This window comes from Doryrhamphus excisus, chromosome 5 (assembly GCF_030265055.1).
Source record: "Doryrhamphus excisus isolate RoL2022-K1 chromosome 5, RoL_Dexc_1.0, whole genome shotgun sequence".
NCBI lineage: Eukaryota > Metazoa > Chordata > Actinopteri > Syngnathiformes > Syngnathidae > Doryrhamphus > Doryrhamphus excisus.
In genome coordinates this window covers 454,632-479,906 of record NC_080470.1, presented here as the reverse complement: position 1 = coordinate 479,906, position 25,275 = coordinate 454,632, and the positions used below count along the sequence as shown (strand labels likewise).

At 39.6% G+C, this 25,275-nt stretch overlaps 3 protein-coding genes and 1 long non-coding RNA gene across 7 annotated transcripts in view; 1 reads left to right on the top strand and 3 right to left on the bottom strand.

Annotated features, from left to right (window-relative positions):
- Window positions 1-28: 28 nt before the first annotated feature.
- cpox (coproporphyrinogen oxidase) lies at window positions 29-8,423 on the bottom strand. The gene is made up of 7 exons (XM_058072757.1): window positions 6,080-8,423; window positions 5,870-6,013; window positions 4,715-4,825; window positions 4,459-4,600; window positions 3,021-3,239; window positions 1,833-1,937; window positions 29-1,765 (listed from the first exon to the last, which is right to left on the bottom strand). The coding sequence occupies exons 1-7, from the start codon at window positions 6,612-6,614 to the stop codon at window positions 1,681-1,683; spliced, it is 1,341 nt and encodes a 446-aa protein (XP_057928740.1). The 5' UTR covers window positions 6,615-8,423; the 3' UTR covers window positions 29-1,680.
- ccdc181 (coiled-coil domain containing 181) lies at window positions 6,300-19,769 on the top strand. Of its 4 annotated transcripts, none has more exons than XM_058072756.1 (7): window positions 6,300-7,264; window positions 9,733-9,837; window positions 12,108-12,971; window positions 13,487-13,633; window positions 17,049-17,206; window positions 18,361-18,537; window positions 18,607-19,769. In XM_058072756.1, the coding sequence occupies exons 1-6, from the start codon at window positions 7,241-7,243 to the stop codon at window positions 18,530-18,532; spliced, it is 1,470 nt and encodes a 489-aa protein (XP_057928739.1). In that variant the 5' UTR covers window positions 6,300-7,240; the 3' UTR covers window positions 18,533-18,537; window positions 18,607-19,769. The 4 variants fall into 4 exon arrangements, with proteins under 4 accessions (XP_057928739.1, XP_057928738.1, XP_057928737.1 ...); XM_058072755.1 differs by having other exon boundaries at window positions 6,300-7,736; XM_058072754.1 differs by having other exon boundaries at window positions 6,300-8,212.
- On the bottom strand, window positions 9,241-19,815 carry LOC131129328 (uncharacterized). The gene is made up of 3 exons (XR_009129825.1): window positions 19,736-19,815; window positions 17,166-17,410; window positions 9,241-13,000 (listed from the first exon to the last, which is right to left on the bottom strand). It is a non-coding gene; the product is annotated as an uncharacterized LOC131129328 (long non-coding RNA).
- Window positions 19,816-19,935: 120 nt separating this feature from the next.
- Window positions 19,936-25,275, bottom strand: part of p3h2 (prolyl 3-hydroxylase 2) — a 66,224-nt gene continuing 60,884 nt past the window's right edge. Inside the window, exons 6-15 of the mRNA XM_058072752.1 lie at window positions 24,358-24,447; window positions 24,077-24,117; window positions 22,843-22,934; window positions 22,646-22,773; window positions 22,480-22,575; window positions 22,267-22,417; window positions 21,928-22,045; window positions 21,779-21,854; window positions 20,823-20,963; window positions 19,936-20,727 (exon numbers count right to left, since the gene is read on the bottom strand). Coding sequence (XP_057928735.1) covers window positions 20,635-20,727; window positions 20,823-20,963; window positions 21,779-21,854; window positions 21,928-22,045; window positions 22,267-22,417; window positions 22,480-22,575; window positions 22,646-22,773; window positions 22,843-22,934; window positions 24,077-24,117; window positions 24,358-24,447 — 1,026 coding nt within the window. The 3' untranslated portion in view covers window positions 19,936-20,634. The remainder of the gene's footprint in view (window positions 20,728-20,822; window positions 20,964-21,778; window positions 21,855-21,927; window positions 22,046-22,266; window positions 22,418-22,479; window positions 22,576-22,645; window positions 22,774-22,842; window positions 22,935-24,076; window positions 24,118-24,357; window positions 24,448-25,275) is intronic.

Below are 25,275 nucleotides of genomic sequence, written 5' to 3'. Positions count from 1 at the left end.
ATGAAGCATCACAGTGGATCATGATGGATGATGATGGATGAATCCAACATTTTCCAGCTTAGCATTAGTATCAAGATGTCATCCGAGGAAGGATGCTGTCACCCGTCAATCAGACGTAAAACGTGAGGCCAAAAGTATGAAGACGTTGGAGTGGAAATGAAGGGTTGAAGGGTTGGTGTTTTTAGTGCAGGTATAACGTATGAACGTTATACTGGTTATGATCATATTTGGCATCATTGTCTCATCATTGCAGTGCAAGTTTACATTTATTCATACTTTGCCAAACGAGCCAATTGGTTGAATTGTTAACTTATTTTCAATCAGGAAATGCTAGCAGAATGGGATGAAAACATTGGAAGACGTTATGGAAAAGTCAGGAAAAAAAAGATATGCTTATGGAATGTTGTGCATGGATATATGATGGGACCGGAGGGGGGGGGGGGGGGGGTGTTATCCACACGCAAACATTTTCAACATCAGCGAGCAGACGAGAGTCCAATAGGAAAGTCCACGCGTGCGTGTGGACGTGGATTCCGAGTCTGCTCCCGATCCGCATTGAGGGATTGTAACCGCTAGGGGGCGTGCATGGAGGCATGGAGGCATGGAGGCAGGGAATTGGCGACTTGCAGCCAGCAGTTTGATACCAGGATCAGTGCATGCCAAGTTCCATGCCTTCATGCCTCGTCTTCTTCTTCTTGCTGACTGTTTCACTTCCTTCCTTACGTGCACTTGAAGGAGTTCCTTGCATAGGAAGAGAAGATTGTTGTATTTAATGCAGTAGAGGACAAAGTCCATGTTGAGCATGTGTGTGTATATGTGTATATAAATGCAGTACATGTATATTTGTGTGCTTTGATACTAATGGAATTATACTAGCACATCAAGAAGTCAAAGCACTTTGGATGCAAGTAAATACTTTGATCACTAAAAATTGTCAAAACAAACCTGAAATTTAAAGTTTTTTTTTTTTTTTTAGCTTCAAGAGGGAATTGACTTGAATGTAACATAAAATGCAATTCATTTCACCTACATTGATAGTACTCAAACTGTGGCACCAGTACTACTGGTGGTACGGAGGCGCCATTCAGTGGAACGCCAAGATATTTTTTAGTTTGCAATAAGTTGAACATTTGAGGTGGTAGTTGGTGTGAGACGTTTGAGGACCACACAAGCACTAATTACTTCTAATTTTTGTCATGTTTTGTTACGAGTTGATCTGTGAACGTCGACACTTCAACGGGAGCCTCAGGAGTCGTGTTGGTCGCCATTTTTTTACTCACTGGGCTCTGTTACGCAATGCCTTAGCCAAGATATATGCTGTAGAGATAGCAAGGCAACACAAAATGCAAAGGAAACCTTATTAATATGCACATGTATTTGTAATAAAAGATGTGAAATGTGCCTTGTGTTTGATCACGATCTTTCCATGCATCCATACATACATACATACATACATACATACGTACATACATACATACGTGAAAAACCTTTGGGGTGTTTGTGAAGGCAGCACCCACCTGACATTTAGACAGAACCTAATCCTAACGGTCAACAACTGGAAAGAGCAGACAGACAGCATCATGTACATTCATACACGCCAGTGTCACATGACCACACGGCCGCTTCACAAGAAAAATAACAAAAAGATCATTTTAAGTCTATTTTTAGAACACGCTGAGGTCACACCCACTCCTTGGGGTTTCGGAGCACCTCCAGCATCTCGGCCTCTCGGGTACCGCGGGCGGGCTCGTGCATGTACTCCCACCTGGTAATGAAGGTTGGTTGCTAAGTGACGCCACGCACGGCAACGGCTCATCACCTGTGCTGCTTACCTGGCGGTGAGGGGCAGGGACATCAGGATGCTCTCGATTCTGGATCCGGGCGTGGCCAAGCCGAACTTCACCCCGCGGTCGTACACCAGGTTGAACTCCACGTACCTGCCGTGTCGTCACAAAGTAAAAGTACAGTCATTCACTAGTGTAAGTATTACATTATTACAGTATTAGTGTTCTGTAAATATTACTCTCCTATACTGTACATGCTAGCCTTCCGCTAACGGATGCACCTAAAAATGGCCTACTTTTCATATGTAATTGACAACATTTTTAACTAATTAAAAAAAAAGAAAAGAAAAAAAACTTTCAAAAATAAAAACAAATTTACAACAGTTTCAACAATCTCTTTAAATATAAAACAAAAATCGAAAACATTTCCAAAAAATTAAAAACACATTCTAAAAATGAAACAAATTTACAAAATAAAAAACTAATATTTACTAGATTTAAAGCAAATTAAAAACATTTTTTAACAAAATTAAAAATCATTTAAATTTAAAAAAATGACAAAAATGAAACCAAATTTACAACATAAAAACAATTAAAAACTAAAAATAAACAGGTACAAATTAAACATTAAGTAAATATATTTAATATTTATTTACATGTATTTAAAAACAAATTAAACAAATGTACAACATTAAAAACTAATTAAAAAAAATACCGTACACAAAGTTAACTCAACAAAATAACAAAATTATTATATTAAATAATATAATAATTATTATATAAAATTATTATCTTAAATTATATTTAAAAAATTATATAATAATTATATATTTATATATATTATCTTATAAATAATGTATAATAAAATAATTAGAAATGACAACAAATTTACACAAAAAACACAATGTCAAAAAAGTGCTAAAATTTTTAGCCTTTAAATTAAAGTTAACTCACAAAACAAAAAACTAGAAATAAAGAAATAAATAAAACAAACACATTTACCAACTATTAATAAAATAATATATAATAAATATAATATATATTTTATCTTATAAATAATATATAATAAAATAATTCAAAATGAAAACAAATTTACACAAAAACACAATGTCAAAAAAATTGCAAAAATTTTTAGCCTTGAAATCACGTTCTACTTCTAGTTCCCATAAAAGAACATCGGGGTGTGACCAGGTGGGGACGTACGGGACGGCGCTTTGGGCTAAACGGCGCACTCACCTTCCTCGCCGCACCTGCTGCCAGTGCTTCTCGTGGTCAGTGAAGGGGTCGTGGAGGTGTTTGTAGACGATGGGGAGGTAGCACGGCACCACGGTGCGGGCGCAGCTTTTCACAAAGCCGAAGGCCTCCTCCTGGCCGGGGGCGTCGAGGTCGTCGAAGAAGATCCCTCCGATGCCGCGAGTCTCTCCTCTGTGACGGATGTAGAAATACCTGTCGCACCTGAGGCGGCGTAACATTTAGGATTTACATTTGCAGCGACACGTGGTGATGCTTTTTGCTTTGGAGGGCACTAAACACTTTTACAGTTCTTTTCTATTTTTTTGTTGTACATTTTTTTACTAACGTTTTTCTTTTAATTTTTTTGTATTTATATGACGGTTTTCATTTTATACGTTTGTTTTAAATTTTTGTAAATGTTTCTTTTATATTCATATTATTTTAAAATGTGTTTACAATTTTGTACACGTTTTAAGTTTTGTTTTAAAATGTATTTTTAATTTTTCACTGTTTCTAATGTTGTACATTTGTTTTTCATTTTGCATTTATATTCAATTGTTTTAAAATGTGTTCCTATTTTTACATTTTTTTACAATTTGATTTGTCATGTTATTAATTTTTACATCATTTTAATTTTTTTTTGATTTAGGAATCTCAATTTATGTAAAAGCATGAATTCTCTAAATGTGTTTTACATTATGTTAAATTTGTTTACACATTAAAAAAAATTGCAGGTTTATTTTATGTTTAGAATTTTGCATGTGTTAAGTTTTGTTTTAAAATGTATTTTTTATTTTTCACTGTTTCTAATGTTGTACATTTGTTTTTCATTTTGTATTTGTATTCAATTGTTTTAAAATGTGTTCTTATTTTTACATTTTTTTACAATTTGATTTGTAATTTTTTTATTTTTACATCATTTTACATAATTTTTAATTTTTCTTATTTTTTTTATTTAGGAATCTCAATTTATGTAAAAGCATGAATTTTCTAAATGTGTTTTAAATGGTGTTAAATTTGTTTACACATTAAAAAAAATATTTTATAATGTGTTTATAATTTTGCATGTGTTAAGTTTTTTTTCACATTTTTTCACATTTGTTGTACATTTGTTTTTCATTTCGTGTTTATATAATTTTTTTAATTTCTATTTTTTGTTTTTAAATTTAAAAACAAATTTGCTGATTTTTTTACAGTTACACTTCTAATTTTGTGATTTTTGTAAATTGAATTACCTCTTAATTTACATTAAAATCATGTGTTAAATTTGTAGTGTAGTAAATATGTAGACCCATTGCAATATCCACTGCTCTGTCTCTATTGTGTAACGTCGCCTTAAGTGATGAAAGATAGTGATGGCTTTGCCTTATCAGCGTTAGGCAACGCGAGGCAACACCCGTTGGGCTGAACCTGGGCTGAGCCGCGCGACGTTCCTTCCTACCATTTCTTGAAGTCGGGGTAGTACTGGGAATGGTGCTTGTCGCAGGCCTCCTTCAGGGTGTTATGGAAGTGAAAGGCGTCGTCTTTATTGACATAAACTGGAGTCAGGTCTGTGCCCCCTCCGAACCACCACTGCTTGGAGCCTGGTTGGAACACACACACACACACACACACACACACACAAGGAAGGTCATTATTCATTCATGAGCTCCACGATGTCACGCGTCGCACGACACGGCTGCAGACGTCAGGCTCACCGTCCTCCTCTTCGATCTCGAAGTATCTGTAGTTGAAGTGCACGGTGGGGATGTGGGGGTTCTTGGGGTGGATGACGGAGCTCACGCCCATGGCACAAAACGGAAGCTTGCCTGACACCGCAAACCAGTCACAGAAATCAAAGAGTCAGGATGGACGGAACATTAGGTACACCTGGACACGCCACAAAATCCTCCCCTTTTAATGAACGTGGGATTTTATTTATTTCTTTTTTTTTAACTGCACTTTCTGCAATTGGACAAAATGGATTCATTTATCAATGCTTCTTTGCTCACTTTTTCATAACATCTCAATGGAATAATTTAGAAAAATTAGGAGAATTTACATGTTTTTATTTGTAATAATTCATTAATTATAATTACCTTATTTTTATTTTTTACCTTTATTATTCCATCTTTATATTATAAATTTATTTTGAAAAATCTTTTATTTTTAAAACATTTTTAATATTTTATACATATACACACACACATATATATAAGCTATATTATAATTTATTAAATTCATGTAAAAAAAATCTAATCACAAATAAATCAATAATTACATACAGTAAATAAATATGTCAAGGAATGATGTGAAAATATATTTTTTAAGTTTGTTCAAATTTATTTTAAAAATGTTGGAATTTTATAATTGTTTTAAATTTTATAAGTTTATTTTTCTTTGCAAAATAGCAACTATAAAAATGCAGTATAAAATATAATAAAAATAAAAAACATTAAGTTTGTTCAAATTTATTTTAAAAAATGTTGGAATTTTATAACTTTGTTTTAAATTTTATAAGTTTTTTTTCTTTGCAATTATATTCAGTTATTTTTAAAATGCTGTCGAAATAATAAAAAAATGTTTTAATTTCGATCCAACGACCCCCCCCCCATTTTATCATCATTTTTATTTCATACATTTGTGTTTTTATGTAAAAGTTTGGTGCCACACACACTGCTGCTTCTGCTGCTCTTAATGGAAGGTCCCGGAAGGGCAGTTGGGTAAAAATGAATAAAACTACCGGAAATGATCCAAAACGTCCCACCTGCTCACGTCACGTGCACATAATAAAAACTAACCTTTTCCATATTGAATATTTCCAAATGAGATTGCAATGGAGTGCGAGTGAAGAGTTATGGAGTCCATCTTACCATCCTTCCCTTTGAGGACCTTCCCTCTGCTCCTCATCTGCCGGGCGGCGTCTTCCGTCAGGTGTCCGAACACCACAGAAACGTTGACTCCAGCCTTCTCGAACACTTCTCCATCCTGCATGACGCAGCTGATCCCCCCACCACCTGGAACACAGGACCCCCGGTGTCTCCGTGGGCTTTTAATGATGACGACAAGGACGCCAAGGTTACCTTCTTTTCTATCCCACCGGTCAACCTTGAAGGTCCCGCCGTCCACCTCTTGCAAGGCTTTGCAGAATTCGGCCTGCGTCTCCATGATGAGCATCTCCATCCTGGTACACATCTCGTCTTTTCTCTCCTGCAGTACAGCCACGTCGGTGACTGGAGGAGACATGAACCCGCGGCATCTGCTTAAAATGTCCCCCTCCTGGTCCGTCTCCTCGGCTGCTCGGGGTACCAAAGTGGCCATCTCAGCCTGCCGGAAGTGGTTGACGTTGGCTAGAAAGCCTGCCAACGCCGCGGCTGCTGTGGTGACTGCAGCGGCTCCGCTCAGCGCCAAGACTCCCCTCCTGCTTCGACCGGCTGCGGTCCCATGGGACATGAACCGGACCCCGGTAGTCCTGGATGTTGTCAAAGGACCGCTGGAAGGGGGACATGACGGACGCGACTGTCCGGCTCTAGAAAGCCACTTTAAATTTGAAATGAAGCTTCGCCTCGACGTAGCTTGTGCTCTATTTTTGAAGGAGTAAAATACAATAGTGGCCATTTTTTAAAGAAAGACACTTATGTCGTCAGTTGTTTGGCGACCTTCGACTTGCTAGGAGGCGCGAACAAACTATCCAAACATTATCTCAACTCGCTGAATACTGATAGCAACCGTCGTTCACGCCAAAGACCTTGTACTTCCGCATTTGTGACTACGGCAAGCCGGGATATGTAGTTTTTCTGGTAAATAAAGCCAGGATGAAGGAAGGAGAAGTAACTGACAGCACACTACAATCCCACAATGCTTTGCAAACTAAAACTTGACGTTGCGTTTATGTACTCACGCTAAACAAACATTTTCGCTAGTCGCCGTGCTAAAATATTCATAAAACAAAACCAAAGACGATAAAAAATTTAAACTCATCACATAATCGATTGTTTTTAATTCATAGTACTATGTTTACGCTATTAAAATTACGGTTCATAATCGTTTTTGTTTTTGATGAATCCCATTAAACAGTTTTAATCTGATATTACCGTTTTTTAACATTTCGTCAGTTGTTTGGCGATCTTCGACTTGCTAGGAAGCGCTAACAAACTATCCAAACATTATCTGAACTCGCTGAATACTGATAGCAACCGTCGTTCACGCCAAAGACCTTGTACTGCCGTATTTACGACTACGGCATGCAGGGAAATGTAGTTCTTCTGGTAAGTAAAGCTCGGATGAAGGAAGGAGAAGTAACTGACAGCACACTACAATCCCACAATGCTTTGCAAACTAAAACTTGACGTTGCGTTTATGTACTCACGCTAAACAAACATTTTCGCTAGTCGCCGTGCTAAAATATTCATAAAACAAAACCAAAGACGATAAAAAATTTAAACTCATCACATAATTGATTGTTTTTAATTCATAGTACTATGTTTACGCTATTAAAATGACGGTTCATAATCGTTTTTGTTTGATTGTTATGAATCCCATTAAACGGTTTTAATCTGATATTACCGTCTTTTAACATTTCGTCAGTTGTTTGGCGATCTTCGACTTGCTAGGAAGCGCTAACAAACTATCCAAACATTATCTGAACTCGCTGAATACTGATAGCAACCGTCGTTCACGCCAAAGACCTTGTACTTCCGTATTTACGACTACGGCATGCAGGGAAATGTAGGTTTTCTGGTAAGTAAAGCCCGGATGAAGGAAGGAGAAGTAACTGACAGCACACTACAATCCCACAATGCTTTGCAAACTAAAACTTGACGTTGTGTTTATGTACTCACGCTAAACAAACATTTTCGCTAATCGCCGTGCTAAAATATCCATAAAAACAAAACCAAAGACGATAAAAAATGTAAACCCATCACACAATTGACTGTTTTTAATTAATAGTACTATTTTTACGCTATTAAAATGACGGTTCATAATCGTTTTTGTTTTTTGATTGTTATGAATCCCATTAAACAGTTTTAATCTGATATTACCGTTTTTTAACATTTCGTCAGTTGTTTAGCGATCTTCGACTTGCTAGGAAGCGCTAACAAACTATCCAAACATTATCTGAACTCGCTGAATACTGATAGCAACCGTCGTTCACGCCAAAGACGTTGTACTTCCGTATTTACGACTACGGCATGCAGGGAAATGTAGTTCTTCTGGTAAGTAAAGCTCGGATGAAGGAAGGAGAAGTAACTGACAGCACACTACAATCCCACAATGCTTTGCAAACTAAAACTTGACGTTGTGTTTATGTACTCACGCTAAACAAACATTTTCGCTAAAATATCCATAAAAACAAAACCAAAGACGATGAAAATTGTAAACTCATCACACAATTGACTGCTTTTAATTCATAGTACTATTTTTACGCTATTAAAATGACGGTTCAAAATCGTTTTTGTTTTTTTTAATTATTATGAATCGCATTAAACGGTTTTAATCTGATATTACCGTCTTTTAACATTTGTTTATAGAATATGAATATTGCAGTAAATGACTTAATATGCTTTTCTTTCTTATTTGCTTATCTCCACTTCACCGTGGAGACGCGTTGGTGCTTCTGCGCATGCGTGGGTGTACATGTTGTCAGTCTCTATGGCGACAGCACTCTTAATTCTTTTCGGGTTGCAGACAGCCAGAGATTATGTGCACAGGTGTCGCTCCCAGACGGGCTCAGTGTGTGTATACGTGTGTATGTATGTGTGTATATATGCGGCGCACTCGGATGGTCGCAAACAGCACGTTTGCACGTTTCTTTGCACCTCTTTTGGCTCCACAGGGACACTGCGCAGGAACCGGTGGTGAGTTTACGTGCAAACATTGAATTGATTGTACTTTTCTTTCGCGTAATAACCTCCCCCTGACCTCGGCTAAGCTTTTAATGATGTTTCAGCATGTTTGTTTTTTTTAATCTAGAATAACACAAGCACTGAAGCATATGTTTCAGTCACTGTAAAACCTGCTTTTAAAACGTCAATTTGTCAAATAAGTGATTAACGTCATGTCATGACAAAGTCAAGTGACAGTGTCTCCAGTTTGTTGTGAGAAGAGGTTATGGTTTTAGCAAAAATAAGAAAAAAAAAACTAATCAATGCTCAATATATTAAAAAAAAATGTTAATGTTGACATGTATTGAAATATTGTTATTTGGACTCATCTTAAATGATTTATTTCTATTACATGCAATGTATTTCGTTGATATTATATCCATGAATAATGTAAGTATGTCAAATTTTCATTTATAATATCGGTGCTGAAAAAATATTAAAAAACACAATCTAACTAATTTAAATAATGTTAATTAATGTAGTTTATAATATATTTCATTTAGTTAATATGGTATTTTTTATTTATTTGTTTTGACTATATTAATGAATTAATTTAACCTTCTTTTATACATTGTTATATTATTTTTATGTACTATTATAGTCATTAAAAAACAAAATGTTCACGATAATTAAAATTATGTTAAGTAATAAACAATATATTTAATGAATAATATATTTACAGTGTATTATTTATTTTATGTTCCATGTATTTGTATTTTATTGACTGAATTGATTTCATTTGAATTGAGTTGATGATCTCGATAGCGAGCTAGCTAGCTAGCAAGCTAGCTGGAGGTTCTTGCTCGCCTAACTCAAACACGCTCCTGGATGTGGATGTGGTCTTGCGGCAGATGATGAGTGAAGCGGATTGGTCCAAGACCCAGGAGGAGTACGAGGATGACTTTGAGAAAGATCTAGACTGGCTGATCAGTGAGGAAAGTCGGAGCGAGGAGCAGGTGAGGGAAAGTCTTTCAGCATCAACTGATGTAGCGTGCAATAAAAGCTACATAGATGACACTAGGACTAATGCTAAAATACTGGATAGGACTGTTGGAGTTGACTAGATAGAATAACCTAAGACTACAATAGATCTGTCCTATCTAGTATTTCAGCATGAACTGATGTAGCCTGCACTAAAGACTAAATAGACTAGGACTAGACGAGGGCTGTCCTATCTAGTATTTTACCATGACTAAATACATTAACCTTGGACGAGACTAGATCTGTCCTACCTAGTATTTGAGTATCTGATGTAGCCTGCACTAAAGACTAAATCGACTAGGACTAGACGAGGGCTGTCCTATCTAGTATTTTACCATGACTAAATACATTAACCTTGGACGAGACTAGATCTGTCCTACCTAGTATTAGAGTATCTGATGTAGCCTGCACTAAAGACTAAATAGACTCGGACTAGACGAGGGCTGTCCTATCTAGTATTTTACCATGACTAAATAGATTAACCTAGGACGAGACTAGATCTGTCCTACCTAGTATTTGAGCATGAACTGATGTAGCCCGCACTGAAGACTAACTAGACTAGGAGTAGACGAGGGCTGTCCTATCTAGTATTTTACCATGACTAAATAGATTAACCTAGGACGGGACTAGATCTGTCCTACCTAGTATTTGAGCATGAACTGATGTAGCCTGCACTAAAGACTAAATAGACTAGGACTAGACGAGGGCTGTCCTATCTAGCATTTTACCATGACTAAATACATTAACCTTGGACGAGACTAGATCTGTCCTACCTAGTATTTGAGTATCTGATGTAGCCTGCACTAAAGACTAAATAGACTCGGACTAGACGAGGGTTGTCCTATCTAGTATTTTACCATGACTAAATAGATTAACCTAGGACGGGACTAGATCTGTCCTACCGAGTATTTGAGCATAAACTGATGTAGCCTGCACTAAAGACTAAATACACGACGACTAGACAAGGGCTGTCCTAGCTAGTATTTTACCATGACTAAATAGATGAACCTAGGACGGGACTAGATCTGTCCTACCTAGTATTTGAGCATGAACTGATGTAGCCTGCACTAAAGACTAAATAGACGACGACTAGACAAGGGCTGTCCTATCTAGTATTTTACCATGACTAAATAGATGAACCTAGGACGGGACTAGATCTGTCCTACCTAGTATTTGAGCATGAACTGATGTAGCCTGCACTAAAGACTAACTAGACTAGGACTAGACGAGGGCTGTCCTATCTAGCATTTTACCATGACTAAATAGATGAACCTAGGACGAGACTAGATCTGTCCTACCTAGTATTTGAGCATGAACTGATGTAGCCTGCACTAAAGACTAACTAGACTAGGACTAGACGAGGGCTGTCCTATCTAGTATTTTACCATGACTAAATACATTAATCTAGGACGAGACTAGATCTGTCCTACCTAGTATTTGAGCATGAACTGATGTAGCCTGCACTAATGACTAAATAGATGACGACTAGACGAGGGCTGTCCTATCTAGCATTTTACCATGACTAAATACATTAACCTAGGTTGAGACTAGATCTTTCCTACCTAGTATTTGAGTATCTGATGTAGCCTGCACTAAAGACTAAATAGACTAGGACTAGACGAGGGCTGTCCTATCTAGTATTTTACCATGACTAAATACATTAACCTAGGACGAGACTAGATCTGTCCTACCTAGTATTTGAGTATCTGATGTAGCCTGCACTAAAGACTAAATAGACGACGACTAGACAAGGGCTGTCCTATCTAGTATTTTACCATGACTAAATAGATGAACCTAGGACGGGACTAGATCTGTCCTACCTAGTATTTGAGCATGAACTGATGTAGCCTGCACTAAAGACTAAATAGACTAGGACTAGACGAGGGCTGTCCTATCTAGTATTTTACCATGACTAAATACATTTAGGTTGAGACTAGATCTGTCCTACCTAATATTTGAGCATGAACTGATGTAGCCTGCACTAAAGACTAAATAGACGACGACTAGACAAGGGCTGTCCTATCTAGTATTTTACCATGACTAAATAGGTGAACCTAGGACGGGACTAGATCTGTCCTACCTAGTATTTGAGCATGAACTGACATAGCCTGCATCTAGTCTTTGAGCATGACTACATAGACTAAAGTCGTGCTGTCCTATCTAGTCATTATGTAATGGGGGAAAGGTGGATTTCAAAGGTCTGGACTTGGGAGCCCTAAAACAAAGGCATCCTTTGACCACGCAGGGTCCTGACTACGAGGACATCGAGGCAGACATTGACAAAGAGCTGGCAGAGGATGAGAAACACCATCGCATGAAAGGTAAGAAGAACCACCATCAAGGGGAGGAGAGAAGCAAGCAAACAGAAGACCTGGAGGAGGATGAAGACAGGTGGCCCTCACCTATGGAACCACTGGAGTACGACTCAGACGGAGACGGTCCTGGTAAGTCCTTGGCGTTGGGCGTGGAGGCGCAGACCGATGAGGAGAAAAAGTACATCCTGGAGAAGATCCAACAAGCCAACCGACAGCTGAAGGATCAAGACGCTCCAGATTTGAGTCGGAGGAGGCGGCTGCAGTTCAAGGAGACGCTGGTGACCTTGGTGGTGCCTCCGTTGCAGTTTGGAAACGGTGACCAAGCGGATAGAGGAGATGCCAGCAAAGATGCGGAGACGGAGGTTTCAGGCAAGCTCTCCGAGCTCAAGCTGTCCCCTGGAGAAGAAGGCCTCAAAGAGGGACGGGTTCTTGTGGAGAAAGATGGCAGGTTCGATCTTGTCAGCCTGAAAGAGGTTGAAAACCAGGTCCTCCTTCCTCCTATCGCGCACAACGGGAAGAGCCTCGGGTCCTGCTCCTCGCCGCTTTCTCACGCCGGATCTTCTTCTTCTGCCGGCCACAAAGTTGATCCCCACCGGGTGCCGAGACCTCCGGCCCCACCCGGAGGAAGGCCCAGCTCCGCCTGCCACACCCAGACTGGCGTCCACAGGAGGGGCACCAGACGTCGGGTGCAGTCGGCCACCGGGACGCCCAGCCAGGCCACCTTCAAGCTGTCCCCTCAACAGAAGGACCTGCTGCACAAGGTCCAGGAGCGGAAGGAGAGGTTGGCCAGAGAGGTAGGAGGACAGGTCTTCGTTAGTTGAACCTGCATCTAATACAAGAGGTATAGAAACACAATAAACAGAATAAAAAAGTCCATCCATCTCCACGGGTCGGGTCGTGAGCAGGAAAGGCCAGACTTCCAGCTCCTGCCGGAGGATCTTGAGGCATTCCCAAGTCAGTTGAGGGACATAGTCTCTCCAACATGTCCTGGGTTTTCCTCAAGACCTCCCGAGAACATGCTCTGAACACCTCACAAGGTGAACCACCTTATCCGGTCCCACAAACTCATTTGGGTTCCTACCAAAGGATCTCATCCCCGACCCTGGAGATGGGCGAGAGCATGGAGTGGACTAGCTTGCGCTCAGAGCTGCTTGTAATCGTTTGTTTTGCAGAACTTGGAATATTTAAGTTCATCCTATAATAATACATTTCCTGCATAGCGCTAATAGCAGTACCCCCCCAGTGCCTTCCAGTACCACCAGTTTCACCCTTCCAGAACCAGTGACCCCATTTCAAATGAAATACACAGGCTGAGCAACGTAAGCTGGAGGAAGAGGAGCAGAAGAGGCAGGAGAACGAGCTGGCCTTCAAGGCCTGGCTGATGAGGAAGAGGGAGCAGCTTCAGCAGGAGAGAAGGATCCACAGAGCCCAAGAGATGGAGAGGATGACGTCTAAGGTATGGCCGCAAGAGGGCGCCAAAAACCTGCGTACCAAAGTGCCATTTTTCTATTTTTAAAGAAGCTTGTTGGTTGTAAAATTCATTCATTTTCTACCGCTCATCCTCACGAGGGGTGCTGGAGCCTATCCCAGCTGTCTTGGGTCGAGAGGCGGGGTACACCCTGGACTGGTCGCCAACCAGCCAATCCCAGGGCACATATAGACAAACAACCATTCACACTCACATTCATACCTATGGACAATTTGGAGTGGCTAATTAACCTAGCATGTTTTTGGACATGCAAACTCCACACAGAAATGGCCCAGTATGGAATTGAACTCGGGTCTCCTAGCTGTGAAGCCTGTGTGCTAACCACTCATCCGCTGTGCAGCCCTGGTTCAGTATATTTTTCATCAAAATAGTAGTCATGCCAAAATGTTGTGTTGCTGCTGGATGTTCACAGTATCCGAGTGATACTGTTGTGGGGGTGCTGGAGCCTATCCCAGCTGTCTTCGGGCAAGAGAGAGGTGGGGTACACCCTGGACTGGTGGCCAGCCAATCCCAGGGCACATATAGACAAACAACCATTCACACTCACATTCATACCTATGGACAATTTGGAGTGGCTAATTAACCTAGCATGTTTTTGGAATGTGGGAGGAAACCGGAGTACCCGGAGAAAACCCACGTGTGCACTGGGAGAACATGCAAACTCCACACAGAGATGGCCGAGGGTGGAATTGAACCCGGGTCTCCTAGCTGTGAGGTCTGCACGCCAACCACTCGACCGATCATTATTCATTTTGAATTAAAAAAAAGGTATACACAGCGATACAGAGGCACATATTTACTAAATATGCTTTTTTAACATGGTTAGAGCCCTCCATACATAAAATAACACCCCTATAGTCACTTTTAGCAGCCCGTTATTAGTCATATTCAGGCAAATTGTACATATTTTTGGAGTAAATTAAACATTTTCAAGACTGTGATATGAAATATGATATGGCTCTGGTGGAAAGAAATGTTAAAATATTATATAATAATATAAATATATGAACCTAGCATGTTTTTAGAATGTGGGAGGAAACCGGACTACCTGGAGAAAACCCACGCATGCACGGGGAGAACATGCAAACTCCACACAGAGATAGCCGAGGGTGGAATTGAACCCTGGTCTCCTAGCTGTGAGGTCTGCACGCCAACCACTCGACCGATCATTATTCATTTTTAATTAAAAAAAAGTATACACAGCAATACAGAGGCACACACGTACTAAATATGCTTTTTTAACATGGTTAGAGCCCTCCATACATAAAATAACACCCCTATAGTCACTTTTAGCAGCCCGTTATTAGTCATATTCAAGCAAATTGTACATATTTCTGGAGTAAATTAAACATTTTCAAGAGTGTGATATGAAATATGATATGGCTCTGGTGGAAAGAAATGTTAAAATATGATATAATAATATAAATAATAATATAAATATATTAACCTAGCATGTTTTTAGAATGTGGGAGGAAACCGGAGTACCCGGAGAAAACCCACGCATGCACGGGGAGAACATGCAAACTCCACACAGAGATAGCCGAGGGTGGAATTGAACCCGGGTCTCCTAGCTGTGAGGTCTGCACGCCAACCACTCGACCGATCATTATTCATTTTGAATTAAAAAAAAGGTATACACAGCAATACAGAGGCACATATTTACTAAATATGCTTTTTTTTAACATGGTTAGAGCCCTCCATGCATAAAATAACACCCCTATAGTCACTTTTAGCAGCCCGTTATTAGTCATATTCAAGCAAATTGTACATATTTTTGGAGTAAATTAAACATTTTCAAGACTGTGATATGAAATATGATATGGCTCTGGTGGAAAGAAATGTTAAAATATTATATAATAATATAAATAATAATATAAATATATTAACCTAGCATGTTTTTAGAATGTGGGAGGAAACCGGAGTACCCGGAGAAAACCCACGCATGCACGGGGAGAACATGCAAACTCCACACAGAGATAGCCGAGGGTGGAATTGAACCCTGGTCTCCTAGCTGTGAGGTCTGCACGCCAACCACTCGACCAATCATTATTCATTTTTAATTAAAAAAAAAAAGGTATACACAGCGATACAGAGGCACATATTTACTAAATATGCTTTTTTAACATGGTTAGAGCCCTCCATACATAAAATAACACCCCTATAGTCACTTTTAGCAGCCCATTATTAGTCATATTCAAGCAAATTGTACATATTTTTGGACAAAATTAAACATTTTCAAGACAGTGATATGAAATATGATATGGCTCTGGTGGAAAGAAATGTTAAAATATTATATAATAATATAAATATATTAACCTAGCATGTTTTTGGAATGTGGGAGGAAACCGGAGTACCCGGAGAAAACCCACGCATGCACGGGGAGAACATGCAAACTCCACACAGAGATAGCCGAGGGTGGAATTGAACCCTGGTCTCCTAGCTGTGAGGTCTGCACGCCAACCACTCGACCGATCATTATTCATTTTTAATTTAAAAAAAGGTATACACAGCAATACAGAGTTACATATTTACTAAATATGCTTTTTTAACATGGTTAGAGCCCTCCATACATAAAATAACACCCCTATAGTCACTTTTAGCAGCCCATTATTAGTCATATTCAAGCAAATTGTACATATTTTTGGAGTAAATTAAACATTTTCAAGAGTGTGATATGAAATATGATATGGCTATGGTGGAAAGAAATGTTAAAATATTATATAATAATATAAATAATAATATAAATATATTAACCTAGCATGTTTTTAGAATGTGGGAGGAAACCGGAGTACCCGGAGAAAACCCACGCATGCACGGGGAGAACATGCAAACTCCACACAGAGATAGCCGAGGGTGGAATTGAACCCGGGTCTCCTAGCTGTGAGGCCTGCACGCCAACCACTCGACCGATCATTAATTTTTAATAAAAAAAAATGTATACACAGCAATACAGAGGCACATATTTACTAAATATGCTTTTTTAACATGGTTAGAGCCCTCCATGCATAAAATAACACCCCTATAGTCACTTTTAGCAGCCCGTTATTAGTCATATTCAAGCAAATTGTACATATTTTTGGAGTAAATTAAACATTTTCAAGAGTGTGATATGAAATATGATATGGCTCTGGTGGAAAGAAATGTTAAAATATTATATAATAATATAAATATATGAACCTAGCATGTTTTTGGAATGTGGGAGGAAACCGGAGTACCCGTGGAAAAATTATTTTAAAATTTAAAAAGTCTGGAACTCCTGGAAAATTGTAACATTTTCCGAAGCGAGACTCTGAGGACTTTCTCCTGGTCTACGGATCAGGCAGACTGATACTTAAGCCTTTTGTTTGCTTATTGCTGCCCTTTTTATCGTCTGTCCCTCCAGCGGGAGCCCAGCGAGCCCGAGGAGGCGTTCAGGCTGTGGCTCCAGAGGAAACAGGAGCAGCAGCAGCGGGAGAAGCAGCTGGTGCAAATGAGGAGACTGGAGGAGGACAGCAGTTACCTTCTACGCAGTCGCGAGGAATGCGAACGTGCCTTTAAACTGTGAGCTCTGCTTTCATCCCTCGTCTTTGTCGGTACGGGGGGGGGGCGGGCGGGGGGGCGGTCTCCGGGTTACGTTGGTAGAATGTGGTGCCAGTTGAATTTTAGTGGAAGTCAGTCAGGCGGATCGGAGCAGGATCTGCAGTCACGTGGTCGCTGGCTGGACTGTTGAGTTCTGTGGATGCTCAGCCGGGCCCCATGGTAGACCTGTTGGGGACAGTGGAGGGATTATGTCTCACAGCTGGCCTGGGAACACCTTGGTGGCTGGGGACCGGGAAGCCCGGGCTTCCCTACTAAGACTACTGCCCTTAAGTGTAAAAAGAAAAATATCTAAGAAAAACTAGCTCTTGTCTATAAAGAACGGTTTAGAATAATAAGATGTTCATTTTCACTTTCCTTTTCCTTGGCGCACTTTCATCAATTCAACTTACACTACCGCTCAAAAGTTTGGGCTCACTCGCTGGCAGGTCTGTAACCAATTAATTCAACCAGGGGTGACTGTAATCATGAAAGACAAAAAAATCAACAAACTGGGTCTAACAAGGACAGAAAAACACTGCACAACTGTGCAAGAAGAAACAAAGAAGAATTATTCCATATGATCGGTGTCAGAATCGGTCAATTTCACTCATGGATGATTGGTATCAAAATGGGCAACATAAATCCCTCGTATTTACAAAGTCATAAACAGATTTTCCGTGCTCCAACTACAAAAATATTCCATGTATTGACTTGGAATCCTATATCATGGAAATTAATTTATCGCTGGCAGGTCTGTAACCAATTAATTAAACCAGGGGTGACTGTAATCATGAAAGATAAAAAAAATCCTTAGCAATAGCACAAAGTGGGTCTAACAAGGACAGAAAAACGCTGCAGACAAATATGTGAGAGTGTGTAGTTTAAGACAGGTGGTCACCTGGCAGCTGCACTAAATAGTAGGCGTCAAACACCAGTGTCAGTATCAACAGTGAAGCGGCCACTTCAGGATGCTGGACTTCATAGCAGGACTGCCAAGAAAAAGCCAGATCTCGGACCGGACTAAAACAATTCCGAGTCATCCCAAACTTTGGAGCGGTAGTGTAGGTGTAAACCGAGGACCACCTGTGTTGGGATTTCTACATTAACAGCCGCGCCCGGCGGGCGTTCTCCTTCAGGTGGCTGACACGGAAGCGTGCCGAGAAGCGCGCTGAGCAGCAAGCCGCTCGGGAGCGTTCGCGCAGGTTTGTCGTGGAGGAGCGGCGGGCGCGGCGAATGAGGGATCTGCTGTGTCCGACCGGCGACATCAAGACGTTCCGGTTCACTGATCAGCTCACCTGTCGCTTCTAAAGACGGTAACGTTTAAATTCATTTCACAATACAATACAATATAATACAATTTGTTTTTTTTTTTTGGTCTGCAGGGTTACACAACATTTCTGGGACTGGCACCAGGGAATATCATCCTGTAAATGCTCGATTCCCCGATGGATGAAAAACCCCAAATGATGAACGCACCTGTAAAAATACCTATTTTTGATACGTTAACCCCATTCAAGTAGGTATGTTTGAATCCCTGCACTACGCAGTGGTGAAAAGGATGCTTCATCCCTGATGGCATGTATTTTTATACATGTTGGTTTATCTTTGCTGTTTGATTAGCTATCTAATTTATATGGTCTCTTAAAGGAGAAGTGCACATTTTGGGGAATTTTGCCCATCATCCACAATCCTAATGTGAGACATACATATGATGAAGAAATTGATAAAAATAGGCAGCTCGGAATGCACGTAATGAGACGCACTCACCCACCTTCCGAGAAAAACCTCCAAAAAGCATCAACAACGCAACATTTACATAAGTGACCTGCATATATTCACCAAATATTTTTGGACTTTTTGGACGTGTTTTAATAGGCGTGTCCCATTATGTGCACTGATTACCTGCCTCTTTTTTTGGAAATCTGTTTTTATATATTTAAAACACACAGAAGAAGAGAAATAGTATGTTCACGTGTGGATTCCAAAAAAGTGCACTGTTCCTTTAAATGGCAAAGGGTCACGTGTGGACAAAGAAAGTGATGAAGTTCATTTCAAGTCATTTGATAAAAATGACATTTCACCACAGTGAGCTGTAAGCATTCATACTGTACATGTGTACCTTATTTATTTTCTTATTTACTTTGTTGTTGAAGTTGATGCACTTTACATTGGGAAGAGGAAAAGAGATATTTACTATGGTATGGAAATATACTACGCTGACTGTAGGACTGTTATTTTGCTCCCAGCTTCTCAATAAATACACCAGTTGAGTTCCACTTCAGAGTTTTTACTTTGAAATATTGCAAAATGGAACATATACTGTATAAATCACGTCAATTATAATATTATTTCTCTGTGACGTTTCACACAAACGAAATCCATTAAAATTAGCGCGATGCTAATTAGCATCCCATACACGCGCTCGGCATTCGCTTAGCGATCTTCTCCAGAAATGGACGTTTTTACTCGTCAAATTAATCAGCAAATGTATTATTAGCGTCAAATACTTACAGCCCACTTAATCAGCAGATGTATTATTAGCGTCAAATACTTACAGGCAAACCTTTCTCACGATAAACATTCAATTGAAATATACAATATGAGATTACTTCCTGACTACGGCAAGTCCCGTAGGACAAACAACGTCAACGCATTTTAAAACGACAACATTATGCAATTTCAAAAACAATTGTTCACCATACGTGTGCGAATAAATAAAAACAATGCATGTTGGTACTAAAGGTCTATAATTTATTAAACATGTACACACCTTTGTGCATTTCATTATTAAATATCAGTAAAAAACAAAAGTGTCAAAACTCGCTTTACAGGAATAATTCTGCAAAACAAGACATCTCTCTACATATATTTCCCATTGAATTTACAGTGCATGACTCTGTCTATCATCTGTATATCAACACATACATATTCCTTGCAACAGGAACAATTGACATCTTTTATGAAAAAAAATCAGTTCTCATATTAAATGCAATGACAGCAGCTGTCTCGTTCGTATTACAACATAAATAAAAAAAAAAAGTACACTGCACATACGCACACATCTGCACGTGTAGATACGCACACTATTTTTGAAGGACAGCTTGCATGGTTGTTATAAATACTGTGCATACAATATTCAGCTTGAATAGAACAATTCTTTTGCAATAGTGCTGCTTGACATCTGAAAGAATGTGGAAAAGAGTGCACCGTCCACAATAACCACTGGCATCATGAAAACCGCTAGCTTGTACTGCTTGTCTAGTACTGCTGACGCATACAAAAACAGCACAAATACACACATACACACACACACAAACACACACACAAATCCCATTCGTCATTAAACCTGCACTTGAGATCGTACAAAAATAGAACTATGGAATCATAATAAATAGCATCAACAAACTTGTCTACAGTTCATCCTTAGGGTTGATGTCGAGGCCGTGAGTCCACACCGACTGCGTGTCCAGAGCCTGGATCACCTCGTCCGCCTGCAGTCGCTCCTGGACAAACGATACAATATCATGTTAAGGTGACATTCTCCTTCGTCACTTCCTGGAACGCCATGTTTCATTTGTAAAAGGTGTAAAAGGTGTACCAGCTCTCTGAAGAGGGGGTCCGTGGTGAACCAGAGAGCCACGGCACACCTCTGCCCACTGGTGACGGCCTTCACACCGTGTGGGTTCTCCCCGCCCGAGGAGAAACCCACCATCCTGCCACACTTGGGCTTGACTGATGCCTGCATGGGATAGAAGGATGGGGACTTCATAATCTTAAAGACGGAATATTGTAGCATAAATACATTATGAGGAGAGGAAAATTGTCCTTTAAGGAGAATGAAGAGGTGATTTTACGAGACAAAAGAAAATCATGATAACATAAGAATATTACAAGTATAAAGTTGTAATGTTATAAGACAATATTACAAGAATCAAGCCATAATATGACATGAAAAATCTGACAATATCACAAGAATAAAGTCATAATATTACAAGAAAACTATCATAATATTATAAGAAAACTATCACAACATTAAGGAATAAGGTCATAATATTACAATAGAAATAACAATACACAAGAATGAAGATATAATTTTAAAATTAATAAAAATAACACATTAAAATACAAATTAATTAATTAAGTACATCTATAATTATAATATAATATGAAAAAAGTTTTAATGTTACATACATTTTTAATGACAAAAAAATAAAGTTTTTGTACAAAAAAACAATTAAAAAATAAAATTTTACAATTAAATTTCACTGTAATTTTTTTGGGGGGGGGAGAAAATAATGTCACAATAGGGCAAGAATAAAGTTAGTAATTTTATGAGGAAAAAAATAATAATATCATGAATACTATTTTAATATTTCAGGAATAAAAATAAAAGTAAAAATAAACTTGACATTCGGATAATAAAATAATAGTCATAAAAAATATTCAGAGATGAATCTGATATCTTGAATCTTGAATCTTCTACTTGGAGTCAAAGACGACAGGACCAAAAAATAAAGGTGTCCGATTGGGCTGCGTTTTTGGAGGCGGACTTACCGTCACCGTTTTAGCATCCATCTCTGTGAAGATGAACTCCCCACCTTCAAAGTCTCCGTTCAGGTACAACAGGGCGCTGAAAGGAAAAGGAAAGACAACGTGTGAGTGTGCCGTTAAGACGCCCACACCCACACCCACATTGTGTGTACCTGTAGTCCCTGTAAGTGTATGCTGGGGGTTCCTTCCAGCACTCGTTGGCTTCGGGGTCTAGTAGACAGTTGTCAGCGTGGATGGGATGGCTCAGGTCGTTCCTGTGGTCCTGCTGACCTGTCAATTTCATCAATAAATCCTCATTATTATCATTATCAGGCAGATATTATTCCACAGCGCCCCCATAAGGACTGGAAGTTATATGAACGGACTCTTTCTGAGAGTCGTGGGCTCTTTTGTCTCCGGAACGGCTCTTCGTTTAACATCATTTGTGTTTCTGACAGTCGAACGTGCAAACAACGAAACCCGTGAGAGTGAAAAAACGTGACCTGACTGACCCGTGATAGCCGTGCGACACACCAGGTGAGTGTAGGAGAAGTGCAGGGTGGAGTTCAGCAGGAAGTACGACTCGATAATGCGTCTGGCTCGCTCGCTGATATCGTAGAAGAGGCGGGCGCTCCTCATGGGCACTCTGCCCTCGTAGCCGTACTGCAAACGGAAAGACCGTATTGTTTCACGTCGCCGTGAAATAGTCAGCTGAGCAGGTCTACCTGCAGGGTCTTCAGCACAGTGGCTCCTTCGAACTTCTCATTGGGCGTGTGAGGCGACATCCTGCCCCTGTAGCCGTCTCCTGCCAGGGTGACCGCCTGGCGGGGCCGACAGGTCAAGCGTTAATCCTGACGCGTCAGCGTGCGCATGGCGACTCAAAGTGCTTACGTGCGCCAGGTGTTGGAGCTCTGAGCAGTCGTCCTCGGTGATCACGCCGTCCAGCAGGACCCGCTGGCTGCCGTTCAAGGCCACAGAGTCGTGGACCAGACGCACGCTTTCGTACAGCAAGGGCCCGCCTACACGCAGCATGGTAACGGAGCATCAGAACCACCTTCTTGGTTCCTGACTTCTTAAAGGAACATCACCTTCTTTCACATGCTGTGATGCAGCCACGCTGGTGTTCTTCTTCTCTGAGATGGGAACATATTCCATCCAGCCGTCCGTGCCTGACGGAATCCTGCACCAAAGGAAAACACATGCATGCTATCAGGAACACATGTGCATGGTATCATAAACACAAATGCATGGTATCATAAAAACATGTGCAAGGTATCGTAACACACTGCATGTTATCATAAACACATGTGCATGGTATCATAAACACAAATGCGTGGTATCATAATAACATGTGCATGGTATCATAACACACATACATGGTATCATAAACACACATGCAAAGTATCATAAACACATACAGTATATGGTATCATAAACATATGCATAGTATCATAAACACATGCATAGTATCATAAACACATGCATGGTATCATGCAGAATAGGAAAACACATGAATGGTATCAGAAATATGTGCATGGTATCATAAATACATGCATGTTATCATAAACACAAATGTGTGGTATCATAATAACATGTGCATGATATCATAACACACATGTAAAGTATCCTAAACACATAAAGAACATGGTATCATAAACACGTGCATGGTATCATAAACACATGCCATGCATGATATCATAACACACATGCATGGTATCCCGCACGATAGGAAAACACATGCATGGTATCAGGAATATGTGCATGGTATCGTAACACACATGCATGGTATCATAAATACATGCATGTTATCATAAACACGTGCATGGTATCATAAACACAAATGCAAAGTATCATAAACACATAAAGTACATGGTATCAGAAACATATGCATGGTATCATAACACACATGCATGGTATCATAACACACATGCATGGTATCCTGCAGGATAGGAAAACACATGCATGGTATCATAAACACGTGCAAGGTATCATAAACACGTGCATGTTATCATAAAGACAAATGCATGGTATCATAACACATGCATGGTGTCAATCACAACACAAACATCATAAAATCACAATACTTTTAAATTTTAATTTTATTAGAAAATATTCAAATATTACAATAATAAAGTTGTAATTTCATTAGAAAATATATATTTTTCCTAATTAATCCTAATTTAACAATGTTATAATTTTACAAGATTAAAAAACCGAACATCAATAAAGTCATAACATTGTGAGGCAAAAAGTTTGAAATGTCTAACTGGCCATAAAAAGTTGTCATTTTATGAAATGATGAATTTTAGTGCGGCCAAATACCTGTTGGTGTCGTCTCTTCCACCCGAGCTGCTCCAGTAATTCTGCCAACAAACATAATTCTGTTATTAATCACGACACTGACTGTATTGTACAGACTGCAAACGTCAGTAAAACCCAGTATGACCAGCAGGTGTCGCCTTTGGCTTAAAATAAAAGCCCAGCCCGTTTGTGTGGTGCACCTGTTGCAGGCTGCTGCCCGATCAACAGTAGGAACATGGCGTCCAAACAACACTGTCTCTTTTCAACTGGTGCTTCTCTGAAAGCTGTGTGCTTGTACACACCCCTTCAGTCAAGTCCACACCCATGGTTTGACTCCCAATCAGCAGCAGCTCCAGCTCCTGCTTGTGCCTCCTCAGGTAGCGTGCAGCCTCCTGCGGACACATGATCACGAAAAAGCTCTTTTTAAAACACATTGACAGGAAGTGTGTTTTGCTAACCCTAAATAATCTTGGCACGACTGTACAATAATTTAATTTTTGATAGCAGTTTCATACCAAAGAAATATGAGGCCTGTGGTGTTTCCCATAAAGTAATCTCTCGTTTATGGCGGGTAATTGGTTCCAGACCCGACCATGATAAGTCAATTTACACAAAGTAGGATTCTTTATTTATAAGTGGAATATTTTCATATCAACCTTCGAATAAATGCATTTCTTAAAAAATCATTAGAGACCTCTAGGCATGAAATAACACCCCTATAATAATATTGTTTTGTGTTTATTTGTAGGACAATAAACATTTCAAAATGCACCTACAGTATTTTGGGACTATTTATTTTTTCATTGTACTTTTTCTTAAAATGAAGATTGAACTCGCTTTAGAGATTGTCATCCTGTGGACCCAATCTCGGACCCTCCCTGAGGCTGGAGGGGGGAGGAAGTGGCAGGATGGGGTTGTGGAATCAAACATTTTCACAGTCAACTTCCGGGACTGGAAAATGTAAGCCATGAAGACGCACACAAAAACATGCTCAGTGATTCTGTTGCCCCTCCACCCCCTGGAGGGGTTGTTTGCCTTGAAAATGCTGTGGTACAGAATAAGGAAGACCATCCACGTACTTGACGTATGACTTGACGTATATTCACCCTGAGGATTAATTCTTCCTCTTAAAAATAACATTTCAGATATCATAAGATGATAACATCAACAATTAACAATTTGTTTCCAGACACATTTCACATTTTTCAATTAGCCTGCTT

What these genes read in the sequence shown, in the direction of transcription:
- cpox (XM_058072757.1), bottom strand. Translation starts at nt 6,614, where the DNA reads ATGGCCACTATTGTATTTTACTCCTTCAAAAATAGAGCACAAGCTACG. An exon ending in TACCCCGACTTCAAGAAATG is followed by an intron (nt 3,240 to 4,458) that starts GTAGGAAGGAAC and finishes ACGCCGCCTCAG; the next exon opens with GTGCGACAGGTATTTCTACA. An exon ending in TCCCTGCCCCTCACCGCCAG is followed by an intron (nt 1,766 to 1,832) that starts GTAAGCAGCACA and finishes CTTCATTACCAG; the next exon opens with GTGGGAGTACATGCACGAGC.
- ccdc181 (XM_058072753.1), top strand. Translation starts at nt 8,531, where the DNA reads ATGAATATTGCAGTAAATGACTTAATATGCTTTTCTTTCTTATTTGCT. An exon ending in AAAGTCGGAGCGAGGAGCAG is followed by an intron (nt 9,838 to 12,107) that starts GTGAGGGAAAGT and finishes TTGACCACGCAG; the next exon opens with GGTCCTGACTACGAGGACAT. An exon ending in AGGAGAGGTTGGCCAGAGAG is followed by an intron (nt 12,972 to 13,486) that starts GTAGGAGGACAG and finishes TGAAATACACAG; the next exon opens with GCTGAGCAACGTAAGCTGGA.